Consider the following 16,968-nt stretch of genomic DNA (forward strand, 5'->3'; position numbering starts at 1 on the left):
CTGTTTAATACTTGTAAGATAAGAAGAGGGCCTGACCTGTGGCGGTGCAGTGGATAAAGTGTCAACCTGGAATGCTGAGGTTTCCAGTTCGAAACCCTGGGCTTGCCTGGTCAAGGCACATATGGGAAACTACTACTAGGAGTTGATGCTTCCTACTCCTTACCCCCACCCATCCACACACCATTTCTCTCTCTCTCTCTCCTCTCTCTAAAATCCAATAAATAAAATATTTTTTTAAATAAAGATAAGAGGGAATTGTTTTATTTTAAATGAAGCTCAGTACTTCTCTTACAGTAAAAGAGAGACTGTTCTGTAATAAGATGCATTATCCAAAACAAGGGAAGAACAAATTATGAAGGCAAGATCAGGAATTCCACACAGGACTTAGAATACATTGCATGAGTGCCTGCTTTCTTTTACTGTTGTAGACATTTTAAAGGCTTAGTGGAATTAAACTGAACTTTTCTAGCTAGTTTTGCCATAGTGTTATTAAAGTTGCTATTATTTTAAAATACCCTCTTTGAATGTGAGTCCAGAATAAATCTTTAAACATTTTGAAACCAGATTAGAAATTAGTATTTTTCACCAGAAAAAGTTCTATAGATTTTTTTTTCTTCTGTGTTCTGTTAGTTCCAACTCCTTAAGGGCTAACTGCAAGTTCATCAGCTCTGATGTTCTCAGTGGAAGGTGGAGGACCATGCTATAGCAGAGAAAGCAGCGTTTAATAGGAATGGCTGCATCTTATTCATCCAGAAGGGGACGCCCTTTGCTGCCTGCTCCCTGAGGAAGAGCTTGTTCAACTTTTGATGTGTAGTCATCTTTCTTAGCCAGAAGATGTCACTATCACCTTTCCTTCCGGAAAACAAAACAAAAAGGCAGAAACCTGTTTTTTAACTACTGAAAGACCTTATATGCTCTATGACCAAAATAATGTTCAATCTCAAGTGACTTTCTGGAAATGGTATTTTCCTCTTTCAACTTCTTTTTTAAAAATACACTTAATATATTGATTATACAGAGAGAGGAGAGCAAGAGGTAGGGGGAACCAGAAGTATCAGCTCAGTTGCTTCACTTTAGTTGTTCAACTGCTTGTCATATGTGCCTTGACCAGGCAAGCCCAGGGTTTCTAACCGGCGACCTCAGCGTTCCCCTCAAAGGAGGGGCAGGGTTTTTTTTTATCCTTTTTTTATGTTTATTTTATTGATTTTAGAAAGGAGAGAGCAAGAGACACGAACATCAATCTGTTCTTGTATGTGCCCTGGCCGAGGATTGAATTTGGTTTTTTATCCTTTCCCGTTTTCAGTGCCACATATACACGGGTCTGGGTGCATGCCTGGTCAGGGTGTCCTGCTGGGCTCTGGCTAACACCCTGGCTGTGCTCCTCCTCCTCAGGCAACACGGCCCTTCTCCTCACACTGTGCATACAGCACTCCCTCCCGGAGCCCGGCACGTTGTATCTGGACCTCATTCTGGCCATCCTGGCGTTGGAACTCATTTGTTCCCTGACGTGTCTGCTCATCTACACAGGTGAGAAATAACAGCAAGGCTGTTCTTACAGAGACCTGCTTGAAACCCACAGCCCATTTCTCTGCAACAAGGACATTGTTCTCAAAGATTTTTCTATGTAGCTGAGAACCTGCTGACCACCTATATCTCTCATTGCTGATCACATCCAGACTTCTCTCATTTCATATCAACAGGGAGATACCAGTGAGTCACAGCTCTAAATTTGTGTCATTCACAAGTTTTTGACAATTAGAAACCTTTCCATTATTTAAAAAAAAAAAGCCCACAAATAGTTGATTCCTCAAAGGCAACTGAAATGTAAATATGGCATTTAAACTTAAAAGTAACAAACTAAAAAATAAGTTAATAAATAATTCATGCAAAACTGCAGTAAGCCCAAAATTGCTTTGGGTAAATCATTTTAAAACCCATTTGCTAATTTAGAACTATCAGAGGGTTGGTCTGTTTCTTCTCTTTTAAAACTCTCAGTGATTAAAAAATATATAAATAAAAATAAAACTCTCAGTGGTAAGATTAAAGTAAGCTTCAGATATGTTAACATGAAAAATATATGGATACTTTAACAGAAAACAATTCAAGCCCTGGAGAAACCTAGATTTCACTCCTGCTGCAGTGTTAACAGATAGGAAAATCTGTCCACAATAGTACATAGCTCACTTTGTGACACTGAGCGACAGTGGTTTTGTGACAATAAAATACCTTTTTTTGTAAGAGTTCATTTCTCTAGTTATGAAGGAGTAAGTCAAATTGATTTTAGCTTGTATTTCATTTTATTTTTTTGGCGCATCTGAGGCTCAGAGAAAAGGATTTAGACTAGTTTACAAATGTTAATTGCTGTCACATCTTAATCGACTTTTATAAAACTTTTCTGCAGTTATCAGCTAACAATTAGCCAAATTAGGTAGATTCCGTTTAAACTTCACTAAAAAAAGAAATGTATGCTACGCACTTAATTTAAATTAAGGTTAATTTTTCAGTATATAGGAAATAGCTCAATACTTCAGTGAAGTGATCCATGTGACAGAAATGAACATTGAATTACCTTGATTGATCAGTTCCATTCTGACATTATCTGTCAAGTGCTATATATGGAGTACTAATTTAGATCTGGGCATAGAATTCAATTAGCATGTTATTTTATAGTGTCTCTACAACTTTTATTTACTACAAGGAGTTAAGCCTACCGGTCCGTGGGCCCTTTGGTACTGGTCCGCAGAGAAAGAATAAATAACTTACATTTTTTGTTTTATTTATATTTAAGTCTGAACGATGTTTTATTTTTAAAAAATGACCAGATTCCCTCTGTTACATCCGTCTAAGACTCACTCTTGACGCTTGTCTCAGTCACGTGATGCATTTATCCGTCCCACCCTAAAGGCTGGTCCGTGAAAATATTTTCTGACATTAAACTGGTCTGTGGCCCAAAAAAGGTTGGGGACCACTGCTCTAGAACATAGAAGGTGACAATGATACTTCAAAGATCATATGACTGGCATGTAAAAAGGGGAAATTAATAGGGTTAAAATGTAGTTCAAGATATATTTTGCTAGGATTTACAGTGCCATTTTTAAAGGATTTTCTGTAGCATTTAAAATTAATTATGCTGGCCCTGGCCGGTTGGCTCAGCGGTAGAGCGTCGGCCTGGCGTGCGGGGGACCCGGGTTCGATTCCCGGCCAGGGCACATAGGAGAAGCGCCCATTTGCTTCTCCACCCCCACCCCCTCCTTCCTCTGTCTCTCTCTTCCCCTCCCGCAGCCAAGGCTCCATTGGAGCAAAGATGGCCCGGGCGCTGGGGATGGCTCCTTGGCCTCTGCCCCAGGCGCCAGAGTGGCTCTGGTTGTGGCAGAGTGATGCCCCAGAGGGGCAGAGCGTCGGCCCCTGGTGGGCGTGCCGGGTGGATCCCGGTCGAGCGCATGCGGGAGTCTCTCTGATTGTCTCTCCCCATTTCCAGCTTCAGAAAAAAGAAAAAAGAAAAAAATAAAATAAAAAATAAAATTAACTATGCTATAAATAAGACAGGTAATGTAACAAATACAGAAACCCAAGACCATTTACAGGGAGGCAGAGGAAGCAGATGTTCCAGGAATTCTGAGAGGAACTAATTTTTTGGGCACAATGTTAGTTACATGACTCCTAAACTTGAACAAAGAGAGACTTTTCCTTTATCACATACAATGTATTTTAGTCCTTTGTTTTCCTAAGGGAGAACTGCTCTGGTCTATAGTCAAAGACCTAGAAGCATATTTCATCTTTATTTACATTGATTTAAAATTTTATCTGAATACCTCATTAAAAATTGTCCTTTGAGGCCCTGGCCGTTTGGATCAGTGGTAGAGCATCGGCCTGCTGTGCAGAAGTCCCGGGTTTGATTCCTGGCCAGGGCACACAGGAGAAGCTCCCCATCTGCTTCTCCACCCCTCCCCCTCTCCTTCCTCTCTGTCTCTCTCTTCCCCTCCCGCAGCCAAGGCTCCACTGGAGCAGATGGTCCTGGGCTCTGAGGATGGCTCTGTGGCCTCTGCCTCAGGCGCTAGAGTGGCTCTGGTAGCAACAGAGCAACACCCTGGATGGGCAGAGCATCGCCCCCTGGTGGGTGTGCCGGGTGGATCCCGGTCTGGCGCATGCAGGAGTCCATCTGACTGCCTCCCTGTTTTCAGCTTCGAAAAAATGCAAAAAAAAAAAAATTGTCCTTTTAAATCTCAAATTAACATGCTTCCTATTTTAAGAGAGCCTGAGCCCTGGACTGATAGTTGGTTGGTTAGAGCGTTGTCCCAAGGCGCAGAGATTGCTGGTTTGGTCCCGGGTCAGGGCACACACAGGAATAGATCCATGTGCCTGTCTCTTCTTCCTCTTCCTCTCTCTCACTAAAATCAATAAATTAAAAATAAATAAATAAACCTAATAATTGGTAAGTCAGACTTGCAAAATAAATAAATTACATAGGGAAGGTTTATAATTATTATAATTATAAATTTACTTAGTATAAGGTTTCTGCAAATGCTGTTTCTTTAGAAGGTTCAGGTATGACTGTACTCTCTCCAGATCCTCAATAATATGCCTACTTTTAAAATTATAATGTTCCTTTAAACATACCATAGGCTCTGAAAGACTTAGGCAGTCGCTTCAAGAGACAAATGTTGCTTTTGTTCAGTGGTACAGTAAATTTAAGGTGGGTTCTCTGATAAATGCATTTTTCTTCTCTATACTTTAAAATATAACTAGTTTTGATAAATGTTAGTAGTAGCTCTTTAGGACATGATTCTTTGATACACTAATTGTAACCTAACTTTGATTAATTTATTTGCATTCCAAGTTGTAAGTCTCTGGAAACCAAGATGGACTCCTTTTATTTAGCACTAATTTGCTTGACTGCCAATATAAGGAAAACTAGGAAAGTAAAGTTCAAAACATTTCAAAATACTAAATTTAATGAGCTTTCCATTAATTTAAAAGTAAGCAAAAGAACCTGGAAATGCTGAGGTCACCGGTTCGAAACCCTAGGCCTGCCTGGTCAAGGCACATATGGGAGTTGATGCTTCCAGCTCCCCCCCCCCCCCCCGTCTCTCTCCTCTCTAAAATGAATAAATAAAATAAAATAAATTAAAAAAAAATAAGCAAAAGAGCCCTGGCTGGATAGCTTGGTTTGTTAAAACATCTTTCAGAAGCATCCAGTTTGCCGGTTCTAGCTCCGGTCAGGGCACAGACAGATGTCCCTGTCTCTCTCACTCCCTTCCTCTCTCTTTAGAAATCCGTAAGTAGGCAGGCCCTGGCCAGCTAGCTCAGTGGTAAAGCGTTAGCCTAGCGTGTGTAAGTCCTGGGTTCAATTCCCAGCCAGGACACACAGAAGTGCCCATCTGCTTCTCTACCCTTCCCCCTCTCCTTCCTCTCTGTCTCTCTCTTCCCCTCCCGCAGCCAAGGCTCCATTGAGCAAAGTGGGCTCCAGGCTCTGAGGATGGTTCTATGGCCTCTGCCTCAGGCACTAGGATGGCTCTGGTTGCAGCCTCACAGCATCACCCCCTAGTGGGCATGCTGGGTGGATCCCAATTGGGCGCATGTGGGAGTCTGCCTGCCTGCCTCCCTGCTTCTCACTTCAGAAAAATACAATAAAATAAAATTCAGTAAGTAAAAAAATGTTTAAATAAATACATAAATAAAAAGGAAAAAATTCAGTAAAGGCCACGGAGTTATCAGCCTTCCCAGCAGCTGGTAAAATTGTCTAGTTCATGTTCTTTACTCTTGCCAGCATGATTGTGTGGATAGGTAACTCTGATTATTAACAACTTACCTGTTCAGTTTTCTAAGCACCTAAGGAAGCAAATCTGAAATCTTAGTGTGGGGAAAAAAGGCTATCTATAAAATGGGCTCCTAACCATCCCTGCTCTTCAGAGGTGGTGAGATCCTTTCAATGGTTGCCATTTGCTCTCAGGGTAAAATCCAAATGCAGTCATGGCACACCAGCCACTCATCTTCCCTGCCCCTGTCCAGCCTCGCCTGTCTGTCCCACTCTTGCTGAGTCAGGGGCCACTTCCTAGGGCTATCCTAGCGCCTGGGCAGGCTCCCGTCTATGGTCCTTTCCATACTGCCTTGGAACGGAGGCTCATTTGCATTTTTCCCTAGACTAACTCTTTTTATAGGGTGGTGTCCACATGGAGGCTGCAGCGTCCTGCTTCCTGGGTTGGAGCCCTGTCCCCTTGTCTTTGGGCTGCACTTGATTTGACTGAAGAAAATAAAGAGCAATAAAAGCACCCACGGGGACGGGGGTGGGGCTGGGGGGGTGTTCTGAGAACTGAGAGAGTTCCATGAAAAATAGTCCACCCCTACCTTCTGTGTTTCTAGCCTTCCTCCAAAATGATACGTTATCAGTAATAACCACTGTGTTCCCAGTGAGGAGTACAAACTTGACACTTAGTAAATTTAAGATATTTGAGTACATCAGTAAACAAACCTGTTTATTCTCTTCCTGAAGCACGTTTCTGCATATTAACTTTGAAAAGAGCCAATTCATGTAATTTAAATAAATGGAAATAGAAAAAATTTTATAATTAGATAACCTGACAATAATGACTTTATTGTTTTAGTGAAGATTCGAAAATTTAATAAAGCCAAACCACAGCCTGATATACTTGAAGAAGAAAAAGTGTATGCTTACCCCAGCAATATTACTTCAGAGACTGGATTCAGGTAAGCTTTGGGGGGGGGTGTAAAAGTTGAGAGAAAGAGAATTAAGACCCCGCTCCAGAAATCTAGAAACCATTCTGCTCGGAGATTATGACTACACGTATATGTGCCTTTAGAATTAGGTTTCATGTTACTTCCTTGCAGCTGTGGTGAAACCCAGTTGAATGAAAAAGAATCTCATTTTGCCATTTTGCAGTATTGCCTTGGCTTAGATTTATTATATAGAACATGAAAGAGAAAGTGCTGAATGCAATGTTGTACTCTCCGCAGTTTTCTACTGTAGGGCCCCATATAAATGAGTATTGGTCAATATGTGTAACCCATTAAATCTTGGTTCTTTGCAGGACTATCTCAAGCCTGGAAGAGATTGTCGAGAAGCAAGGAGACATGATAGTATACCTGAAGCGACACAATGCACTGCTGAGTAAGCGGTTGCTGGCGTTGACATCCTCTGACCTCGGCTCTCATCCCAATAGACTGTGAGAGTTCAAGGTCAAGACAGCAATTGCAGAGATCCAGACTAATTCAAGGCCACCAGACAAGCTGACACAGTTTGGTTCTCCCCTGTGTGGCTGTTTAATATGTAGGGCCTGTGCATCATGTGAAAGGTGATTTGTTAGAGCCTTGAAAACTCAAGCAGAAGTGTGTTTTGCATTTTGAAATTATTTAACTTCCTGATTAGTCCTAGGACCAAAGGTGTAGTTTAAACATCTTCTGGGCCAGCCAACACATCTTACACAGGACATAAAAACCCTGTAATCATTTGGCTATTAATAGGAGTCTGACAGGCCAATGTATTTAAAACAGGGATGTGATCAAATAACTTCTTCCCTCTTTTAAACTGAGGAGGGAAGTCATTTCCTGTGATGTTTCTTCCTGTGGAGCCATATATATATATATATATATATATATATTTTAATATACTACTCACAAAAATCAGGGTATTTCAAATGAGTATGAAGCGATACAGTATCCCCTGATATTTGGGAGCAGTGTATGCTTATGTGGTATTGGATGGCAGGTTGAGCCCTGTAGCTTTTATAAAGAATTTTCTCACTGGAGACTCAAGTTTTCACTGAGTGATTTACTATGCAAACTCCGTTTTCCATTCTCCAGAAATAAGATATGAAGACTACTTGCATCCGTGTTAGACTAACCGTTACTGTCCGTTAGTTACATCTGTAACATCCTCTACTGGCAACAGCAGACTTCCTCTTTTTGCCCTTCGAGAAGTTGCCATGCGTTTCAGTATTGGCTACTCCTTTACTGGATCAGTCAAGTTCAGTGATAGGAAAGGGATCTTGTGTGGCTTTGTCTAAATAGAAAAAAAATTACACCTCTTTTAGTCTTGGATTACAGTTAAAAACATCTATTTCTTTAGATGAAATGAAGCATTTTTATCAGCAGTTCTCCTAGTGTGCCCCTTTATCAATTTGCTGTTGGCACCTTAACATGCTGCTTAGACTTTTGGTTGAAAGCTTAACATGAGAGGTGGGGATATCTGTGATCCTGTATGCTGCTAATTTATTTAATTTATTCTTAATTTTTTTTTTGGGGGGGGGAGTGCATTTAGCTGAATGATATTAGATTGAAAACCCTTAACCTAGTCACAACTTTCTGGCAAGGGATGAAGTCACTTGGTCACATCCACATTACTTATGGAGGGCAAACACCTGTTTCTTGTATACAGTTACTGTGGGGCATTCTGAGAACTTTCTACTAAAGGTAGAAGTGATAGTGTGTCACCTGCAGGCAAGACCACTGAATCCCTAAAATGACATGATTCACAAAGTAAAGCCAAATTGTATTTTTAAAACTCAGATGATCTCCAAGTTTCCTGACTTTTCTCCCTCCTTTTTCTTCTTTCCTTCCTTTTTAGTAAGTATGTCTTAAAACCATTGCTTTCTTTGGAAATCTGTCTGTGTTCTGAGAGAGTCTTTAAACTTTGCTGTCCAGTTTTCTTTTTCAAAGGAAAACACTGATGGTGGGTAATTATCTCTTATTTATTTTTAAATTGAAATTAGATCTAGTCAGTTTCTAAGGCTTATGGGATGAACTCTGGTTTACAGAGAAAAAGGTATAGTTAAAAAATACTCAGGTTCTAATGCGTTGGCTATGTGACCACCAACATTCTCTTTAAACTCAATAATGAACATTTCAAACAATGAAAGAAAATAAAAGTTAAGTACCAGAATCAGCAAAACAGAATGACCAAAGCAATTTAAATTTTAAACATGCTGTTCATCAGGCACACACTGTGCTAGCATCATGGATACAAAAATTGCTAAAAACAGACCCTGGTTTGTAGCTTACAGAGAACTAGGATTTCTAGGCTCTGGACTAAAGAGAAATACATAGTTACAGTAAGCCTCGAGGGGAGGGAAGGAGGCTTTAGGAACTGGAGGCAAACAGCTTACAGAAGATCACAAGCACAGTGGATATGCAGCAGGACGTGGGAAAAGACGTGGGAAGACTCAGGTCCCAGAGGGCCTTGATGGAATCTGTCCTGTATTGTTGAAACAAAATGAAACTTTCTTCTTGAGGGGTGCAACTGTGAAGGGAGGATGAGATTTACTGTGATAGTAATGATACCCACTGTTGTATTCATGAATACCCACCTCCCATTAAAAGAAAACAATTATTAAAGTGATCCAGCTTGTTAAAAAGTTTTCATTCACATTCTGTTGCTGTACAGATTCTGAGAGGTTTAGAGTCAGGTCCTATGTAGAAATAAGGCCTAAGGGGTCTATTAAAAGTGTCAGTGAAAGTATAGATATGAGACTTGTCAGTCATGTTATAAAATGAGATCTCACCCATCTCATAGTCCAGGAAAATGCCAATGCCTCTGGGTTTCACTTCTGACAGTCGAGGGCTTGTGCCAGCTCCCGGGGCATCATAACTATCTCCCTGCCACTGAATCCTCCAGCATCCCTGACCGGTCGATGGGTTTCTCCTCCCTTTTGTGAAAAGAGAGTCTTTGCAGACCCCAATAGCCCATTTGGACTTGTCTCCCACTTCTACCTCCCAGAAATGCCTGCCAGAGTGAAAATAGGGAAAACCCAGGACAACCGTGTTGACTGTAAATCTTTTTGGAAAATCAGGAACATTTTGTTTTCTCTTTGTATATCTCACACATTTTTTATCCTCAGAGACAATCAAGTTAGGGTGTGCCGTTTCAGGGTCTAGAATTATATCTACTCTAAATTTCTTTGTAATTTTCTGCAGAGCAGAATACTGGAAAGGAAAAGTACAGCCTTCCCTCCTTAACTGAAATGAAAAGATTGATGGGCTGAGCTCCTCAGAGTTCTTGTAAAAATTTTTAATTTGTAACAACAAGTCCACTTCCGACAGCACATTGCTCTCTACTACCTTACTTAGTAGACCCTTGAGTGTGGCACTGTACTCTGAAAATGCGGTTATATTGGTGCTGAGTTTCTTTTGAATAGCCTTTTCTTCATTAGCTAACCTTGAGAGAACTGCTTTTTGATCTTGTTCTAAAAATTGCCTCAGGTGCTCAAATTCAGAGAGTAATTCCAGCCTTTGGTGTTCTACCTTCTCTCTCAGTTCTAAGGGTTTTTTGCTTTGAATGCTTATTAATTTCTGAACGTCTGCCACCTGCTGCTTCAGGGGCTCAATGTAACTGCTGAGCCTTTGCCTATGATGAGAGGCGGCCTCCTGCATGGGCCTCACCTGGTGGCCCTCGTGGTCAGGGGGCTGAGCGCACAGGGGACACAACACCTCTAGGTCCTCCTCACAGAAGAGGGTCAGGACCTGGTTGTGCTTTCTGCATAAGTGCCTCTCTTCCTGCCGCTTCTTCTTGCTCCTGATGACCTGGAGGAGCTTGGCAATGTCAATCATCCTTTCTAGCTGGGTGTTACTCCTCAAGTGCCTCTCTTGGCATGGGTGACGGCACACTGGGCAAGGGAACCTGCCCCTTAGATCAGCCCAGGACCGTTGGATGCAGGAGCGACAGAAGTTGTGCCCACATTCGATGGTGACAGGGTCTCTCAGGTCATCCAGACAGATGGGACAGTTTACTTCTGCCTGGAGTCCTGCCAGGGCTGCTTCAACCGCCATTGGGCTGTGAAGGAGCTCCGGAACGAAGTGAGTTTTCTTTAGGAAGCTGGCTCCGCAGTGAGAAGTGGGTATGCCGGAATAGTTCGGTCCTCAGCCTGCTGGGAGTCTGTAATCAAGTCCTGCGAGTCTGCCGACCTTCTAATTCCAGCTGCCAAGAGAAGCCCTGCCCATAGCCCAGAGAAAATTAGTCAAGCTAAGCAGTTTCTCCAAAAAAAATATGTTTTTTGAGGATCTGACAACAATTATGTCTAATGTTAATTCATTCACACCAGATTTATTGATTTTAGTAAGAGGAGGAAGGGGAACAGAGAAAAAGAGAGGGTGAGAGTCAGGAACAATGAATTGTTCCTGTGTGTGCCCTGACCGGGGATGGAAAAGGCAACATTGATGCACGTTCGACCCTCTTCACAGAGTTAACCGGCCAGGGCGGAAGCTAAGCAGTTTCTTAAGAGGACAGTCGTTACCTCAAATCATTCGTTACTATGGGTGAAATGTATTTTCCTTAAAAAAAGAGAGAAAAGAAAATCTTGGATTTCAGGGGGTCCCGCCCACTACCACATTCCAATCAAACACAGACTATCCTCCTAATCCTATCGCATTCTCAGGCTTTTATCATTGCGCCCTGTCTACTCCCACCCACTGGGCCCCGCCTCCCCCCCTCCCCGGCATCCCTAGCCTTCCCTGCACTCCCCCTGGGGCTACTAGGGAAAGGAGCTAGGTTCTGGGGCAGACAGAGGTATTAAACCCAAATTAGAATAGAATACAGCCCTGGGCACAGCCACGTAAACTGAGAGAATTTACTTTACATCCTGAAGGGGTTCAAGACATGCCTCCCCCCCCCAAAAAAATACGGCATTTTGGATGCGGATTATTTTGTGCTGAAGGCAATCAAGACCCAATAGACTCAGGAAAAGCCCTTTAGCTCCTCCTTAACTGCACAAAACGAGTGTATAAATTTCCTCATTTGTCGGGGGATGGGAATGAGTTATAAAGGTAATTTACATTAGAAAGGGGGCCTCTGTAGCAGGAAAAGAGAAATTATCAGAGTTAAAACTTTTTTTTTTCTTTGTATTTTTCTGAAGTTGGAAACAGGGAGGCAGTCAGACAGACTCCCGCACGCGCCAGACCCGGATCCACCCGGCACGCCCACCAGAGGGCGATGCTCTGACGCAATCAGAGCCATTCCAGCGCCTGAGGCAGAGGCCACAGAGCCATCCTCAGCTCCTGGGCAAACGCTGCTCCAATGGAGCCTTGGCTGCGGGAGGGGAAGAGACAGACAGAGAAGAAGGAGAGGGGGAGGGGTGGAGAAGCAGATGGGCGCTTCTCCTGTGTGCCAGGCCGACGCTCCACCACTGAGCCAACCGGCCAGGGCCTAGAGTTAAAAAACTTTTTATCTAAGAAATTCACCAGCTTACCAGGACAACCTTTGTTTGCCAAACATTTCGGTCCTTTTGCCTTCCAATGAATTGCCCCCACCCCCACCCCAGAAGCCCCAGGCCCCATCCCCTTCCTGACCTCAGGACAGTGCAGAAGTCTCAATTGTCTGGCCGATGTTTGAGTCTAAAATCTTTGTGAAATTCCTGCATGTAAAAACATAATTAAAAGGTTTTGGTTTTTCTCTTGTTAATCTATTTTATGTCAATTTAATTCTTACACCAGCCATAGTATCTAAAACAGTAGAAGGGAACATTTTTCCTCCCCTACAATCCCAAACAGTTAGAATCAGGTATATAAGACCAATATTACTATAAATTTTTTTTATTTATTCTTAGAGAAGAAGGGGTAGAGAGAAACACTAACTTGCTGTTCTACTTATTTATACATTTATTGGTTGGTTCTTGTATGTGCCTTGACCAGGGATTGAGCCCACAACCTTGGTGTATGGGGATGCCACTTTAACCAACTGAGCTACCTGGACTGCGCCTCACTGTAAATATCTGTCTTAGAGAATATAGAGGAGTTAAGGAAACCCTCATCAATTTTCAGACTTGAAACATAGTATTTATGATAGTTCAGAATCCATATTTACTTTGCTTTTTCCATCCTTGCTCCTCTACAGCATAGTGTAAGGAAAAGTTTTTCCTCTACCCTGCTAGGTTCTTACCTGAGACACCCGGTACTAAAAAGACAGAAAAACAAGAGCAAAACTGAAGTTTAATAATATGTATACACTTCCTATATACATGGGAAAGACCCAGGAAAACTCAGTAACTCCCCGAAATGGCCTAAATTATCACCTTAAATATTGTCTTCAGCTAAAGACAAAAGAAAGATGGAAGAGGTGGGCGGCTATGGGAGGTTATCAAGCAAAGCAGAGTAAATAGGGTAAGGTTATTAGCACATTTAAGCGGATGCCTTCTCCATTGATAAGAAGTTTCTAGAGCTGTAGTCATCCTATCTTCTTCCTGACAGAGGGAGAAACAGCCTTACAAATGAAGATTTCCCTTATAAATGTAAATCTTCCTCACAAAAGGGCAACTTCTGCATTGTTTGAGATTCTCCTGCACCAGCGTAACAAGCAGCCAACAATTCTTACGCTAAACAGGCATATTTTGGGGTGGCACATTCTGTTCTCATTCAACAGATACATGTGCCATCAAAGCTTCATTTTGTCAAATGAGGTCCAGAAAATAACATTTAACGCAAACTGGATATAAACAAAACCAGGAAAAAATATACCGCTCACAAAAATTAGGGGATGTTTCAAATGAATATGAAGTGGTAAAATACCCCCTAATTTTTGTGAGTGGTATATTTTCAGTATTTACTAGTAAAATATCATCTCTAAATAAGTACCTAGAAGATGGTAAAACAAACAAAAAAAAAACCCTGAATTTCCCATGTAAAAAAAGAAGCAGAAAAGTAAGAGTTGTGGGGGGAAATGCAGAAACTTATTAATAATCTAAGAATTACAAACCTGCCCCTTTTACAACGCTTATTATATTGGTGAGATAGAAAAGAAATGATTCATAGCCTGTTTGGACTTTGGGAGATAGCTCTTCCAGCACTATAGACAACTTAAGTAGAAACCTTTTTTTAAGAAAACAACGCTGGCCCGACCTGTGGTGGCGCAGTGAGTAAAACGTCGACCTGGAAATGCTGAAGTCGCCGGTTCGAAACCCTGGGCTTGCCTGGTCAAGGCACATATGGGAGTTGATGCTTCCAGCTCCTCCCCCCCTTCTCTCTCTCTGTCTCTCTTTCTCTCTCTCTCTCTCTCTCTCTCTCTCTGTCTCTGTCTCTCCCTCTCCTCTCTCAAATAAATAAATAAAAAAAAGAAAAAAAGAAAACAACTGAAAACTGTTTGCTTTGCCCTTATAATTCCACTAATACTAATCCTAAAAGAAAACACGTTAAGTACAAGAAAACAGAAAAAAATAATAATAAAGAACAAAAAAAAAAACAGACCCCAAAAGAAGTTACTTATGCTAAGACCCAAGCCTTCAAACAAGAGACTTAGATTCGACTTTCCCAGATGCGGAATCTTAAATCAGTCAGAAATGGCCACATCAGCACTAGAGAGGTCGTCTGCCTGCTAGGGCCCTGCCATCCCTAAGGAACCTCGCAATAGCCCACCTGCTTTTTGCCTACAGTTTTTGCCCTCTTCTGCCTCTAAAAGCCTTTCATTTTGTACAGCTTCTCCGAACTCCTTTCCGTCTGAAGATTGGATGCTGCCTACTGAATCGTGGAATAATGCCAGTAAGATCTTTATAATTTTCTCAGTTTAAATTGTTTTTTAACACATACAATTTGAACAAATATTCAAAAATTTATGCAGACAAAAACAGCAAAATGGATATATACAAAGATGTTCTCTTTGTCACTGGTTTAAACTTCAAAAAAGTGGAAACATTGGAAATATCAATTGTCAGTACTGGCTGAATAACCTACATTACATACATGTTAAATCCGTTCTGTTCAAGAGACTACAGCAGATTTTAAAGAAAGTAGCGCTAAATGTATTAATATATAGAGGCACACAACACATTGTAGATTGACAAAGCAAGTCACTTCCCACTCCGCTCCAGTCCCACCTATTGTTTCTTCCACCCAGAGCACTGAACTAGAGAATATTCAGAATTTTGTATTTTAGCAAACAAATATGCTACGTAAATCATGTAATATGTAAAGGTCCACAGAATGATCTGGGGAACATTTCTTAAATAAACATAATTATGGAGCAGAATGCATGTGTGTTCATACCAAATGGGATCATTAAAAGGCTATAAAAGGCTTCATGTCAGGTGATCTTTTGCCAAATACATTTTGCACCAAATTTATGGAAAACTTGCTTTCCAGCACTTTGGCTTTCAGACTTGTGGGCTTTGTAGGATGACCAGGTTGACCTGGGACTAGTGTCCACCAGGCCCCTGCCTCTCCTGCCTGTTTACACGGGTGGAGGTGCAGGATTAGAATGTACCCTGGTTTCCCCAGACCCTTCACTGCGCCCACAAGACTCCCCATGGTCTGTCCCGTACCTGGCACTAAGCCCACTCTAGGCCGTCTTCATACCGAGTTCCTCCTTCACTTTCTTCCGGTTGACCTACCTCTGGCCCCAGAGCTTTTTTGGGGGGTAGGGTGGGATGTTAGAAACTTTATTTCAGTTGTCCTTAAACATTTTTGTAACACAGTACAAAGTAGGTATAACTTCTGTTTATTTACATAACCCTGTCCTCTGAAGGCAGCTTGCAAGTACCACTCTTTCTAAATTGAGATATAATCGACCCCAGGGTATTTGAACACCGCTGACCCGGAGCCCTTCAAAGCTCGCCTGCCATCCGCCAGTCTCCTTCCTTGGCTCCTCCTCTCCCTTCGGAGCTCACCCACCCTGCCATATCCGACTTGAAGGTTCCGTACCACACAAACGTGGTAGTGATTTTCTTTGAGGTCCAGATCTGTCTTCTACACTAACCACCAAAACATTAAGACTGGATCCTTCTTTTTATATTGAATCTTTAAACATTCAGCTCAGGGCCTGGCACCTAATAAAAATTCATTAAATATTCGTTGCATTAATTATAACCTCTACGGCTATGGGTAAACTACTTAATCTCTCTGAGCCGTAGTCAGCACTCAATAAGAAAGCAGGCTGGTCAGAAAAGTAAGATGAAGGCCCTCCAGGGCGTGAGAATCAGAGATACAGGCCCCATAGTTCTCATCCCTCCACTCCAACCCACACAAACATCCCTCACGAGACATCCTGTATTTCACACTCACCGTCACACCAGCACCTCTGAGGGCTTAACCACACAAGAGACATTGTTCCCCTCTAGAACAGGGTGGGATCTGCGTGTTTTTTGTTTTTGTTTGTTTTTGTTTTTTTAACAAATATTGCAGGCAATTCTGAAGAAGGCTCTTTGAGCGACCAGGGACCGTGGGACCATTATAGACGGATGTGTTTGGAACTACGCCAAACCGGAATTTGGATTCCCTAGCGAGGCACGAGTTCCCCAGGGCACCCAATACTTCGACAGAGGACCAAGCCTCTTTCCACGCTCCAGCCTCCTGTCCCCACACACTCCCAGCCCCCCCGCTTACCTGGAGCAGGGGAGCTCTGCAACACATCAACCTTCCACCGGTTCAAGAAGCCACACACAGGACCTACACCGAATACACGTGCGAGGGTGCGGCTGTGAGGACTCCAACCAGCAAAGGCAGCCCCTCCTGGAAATGGGAGGGGCGAGAGGGAGTGGGGGAAGGGGGAAGGGTGGAGGGTTTCTCCTGTAATTACAGTAAGCACTTAAGGGTCCTTGCCCTTGATCTAATAACTTTGGAGCCTTCTTCCTCATAACCGTGTAGGACTGTTTCTGTTATTATTTACATTTTTTTAAATGAGGAAACCAGCCTGACCTATGGTGGCGGCAATGGGTAAAGCGTTGACTTGAAACGCTGAGGTCGCCGGTTCAAAACCCTATGCTTGCCTGGTCAAGGCACATATGGGAGTTGATGCTTCCTGCTCCTCCCCCTTTCTCTCTCTCTCTCTCTCTCTCTCTCTCTGTCTCCTCTCTCTAAAATGAATAAATAAAATCTAAAAAAAAAGTTGATAAATATAGCTGTATCGTTATTAAAATAAATAAATAAATAAATAAATAAATAAATAAATAAATAAGAAAACCAAGAAACACAGAGGAGATGAGAAAGTCAGGAGATTTCAACCCCGAGCCTGCCAGCTGGATATCTTGTTGGAAGATC

At 42.2% G+C, this 16,968-nt stretch overlaps 2 protein-coding genes across 2 annotated transcripts in view; one reads left to right on the forward strand and one right to left on the reverse strand.

Annotated features, from left to right (window-relative positions):
- TMEM192 (transmembrane protein 192) overlaps window positions 1–8,522 on the forward strand; it is a 28,639-nt gene extending 20,117 nt beyond the window's left edge. The window contains exons 4-6 of the mRNA XM_066387046.1: window positions 1,393–1,527; window positions 6,603–6,705; window positions 7,047–8,522. Coding sequence (XP_066243143.1) covers window positions 1,393–1,527; window positions 6,603–6,705; window positions 7,047–7,185 — 377 coding nt within the window. The 3' untranslated portion in view covers window positions 7,186–8,522. The remainder of the gene's footprint in view (window positions 1–1,392; window positions 1,528–6,602; window positions 6,706–7,046) is intronic.
- Window positions 8,523–9,364: 842 nt separating this feature from the next.
- LOC136406820 (tripartite motif-containing protein 75-like) lies at window positions 9,365–11,287 on the reverse strand. Its single transcript, XM_066387034.1, has one exon. The coding sequence runs from the start codon at window positions 10,777–10,779 to the stop codon at window positions 9,373–9,375; it is 1,407 nt and encodes a 468-aa protein (XP_066243131.1). The 5' UTR covers window positions 10,780–11,287; the 3' UTR covers window positions 9,365–9,372.
- Between the last annotated feature and the right edge of the window lie 5,681 nt (window positions 11,288–16,968).

Source organism: Saccopteryx leptura, chromosome 1 (genome assembly GCF_036850995.1).
Source record: "Saccopteryx leptura isolate mSacLep1 chromosome 1, mSacLep1_pri_phased_curated, whole genome shotgun sequence".
Classification (NCBI taxonomy): Eukaryota; Metazoa; Chordata; class Mammalia; order Chiroptera; family Emballonuridae; genus Saccopteryx; species Saccopteryx leptura.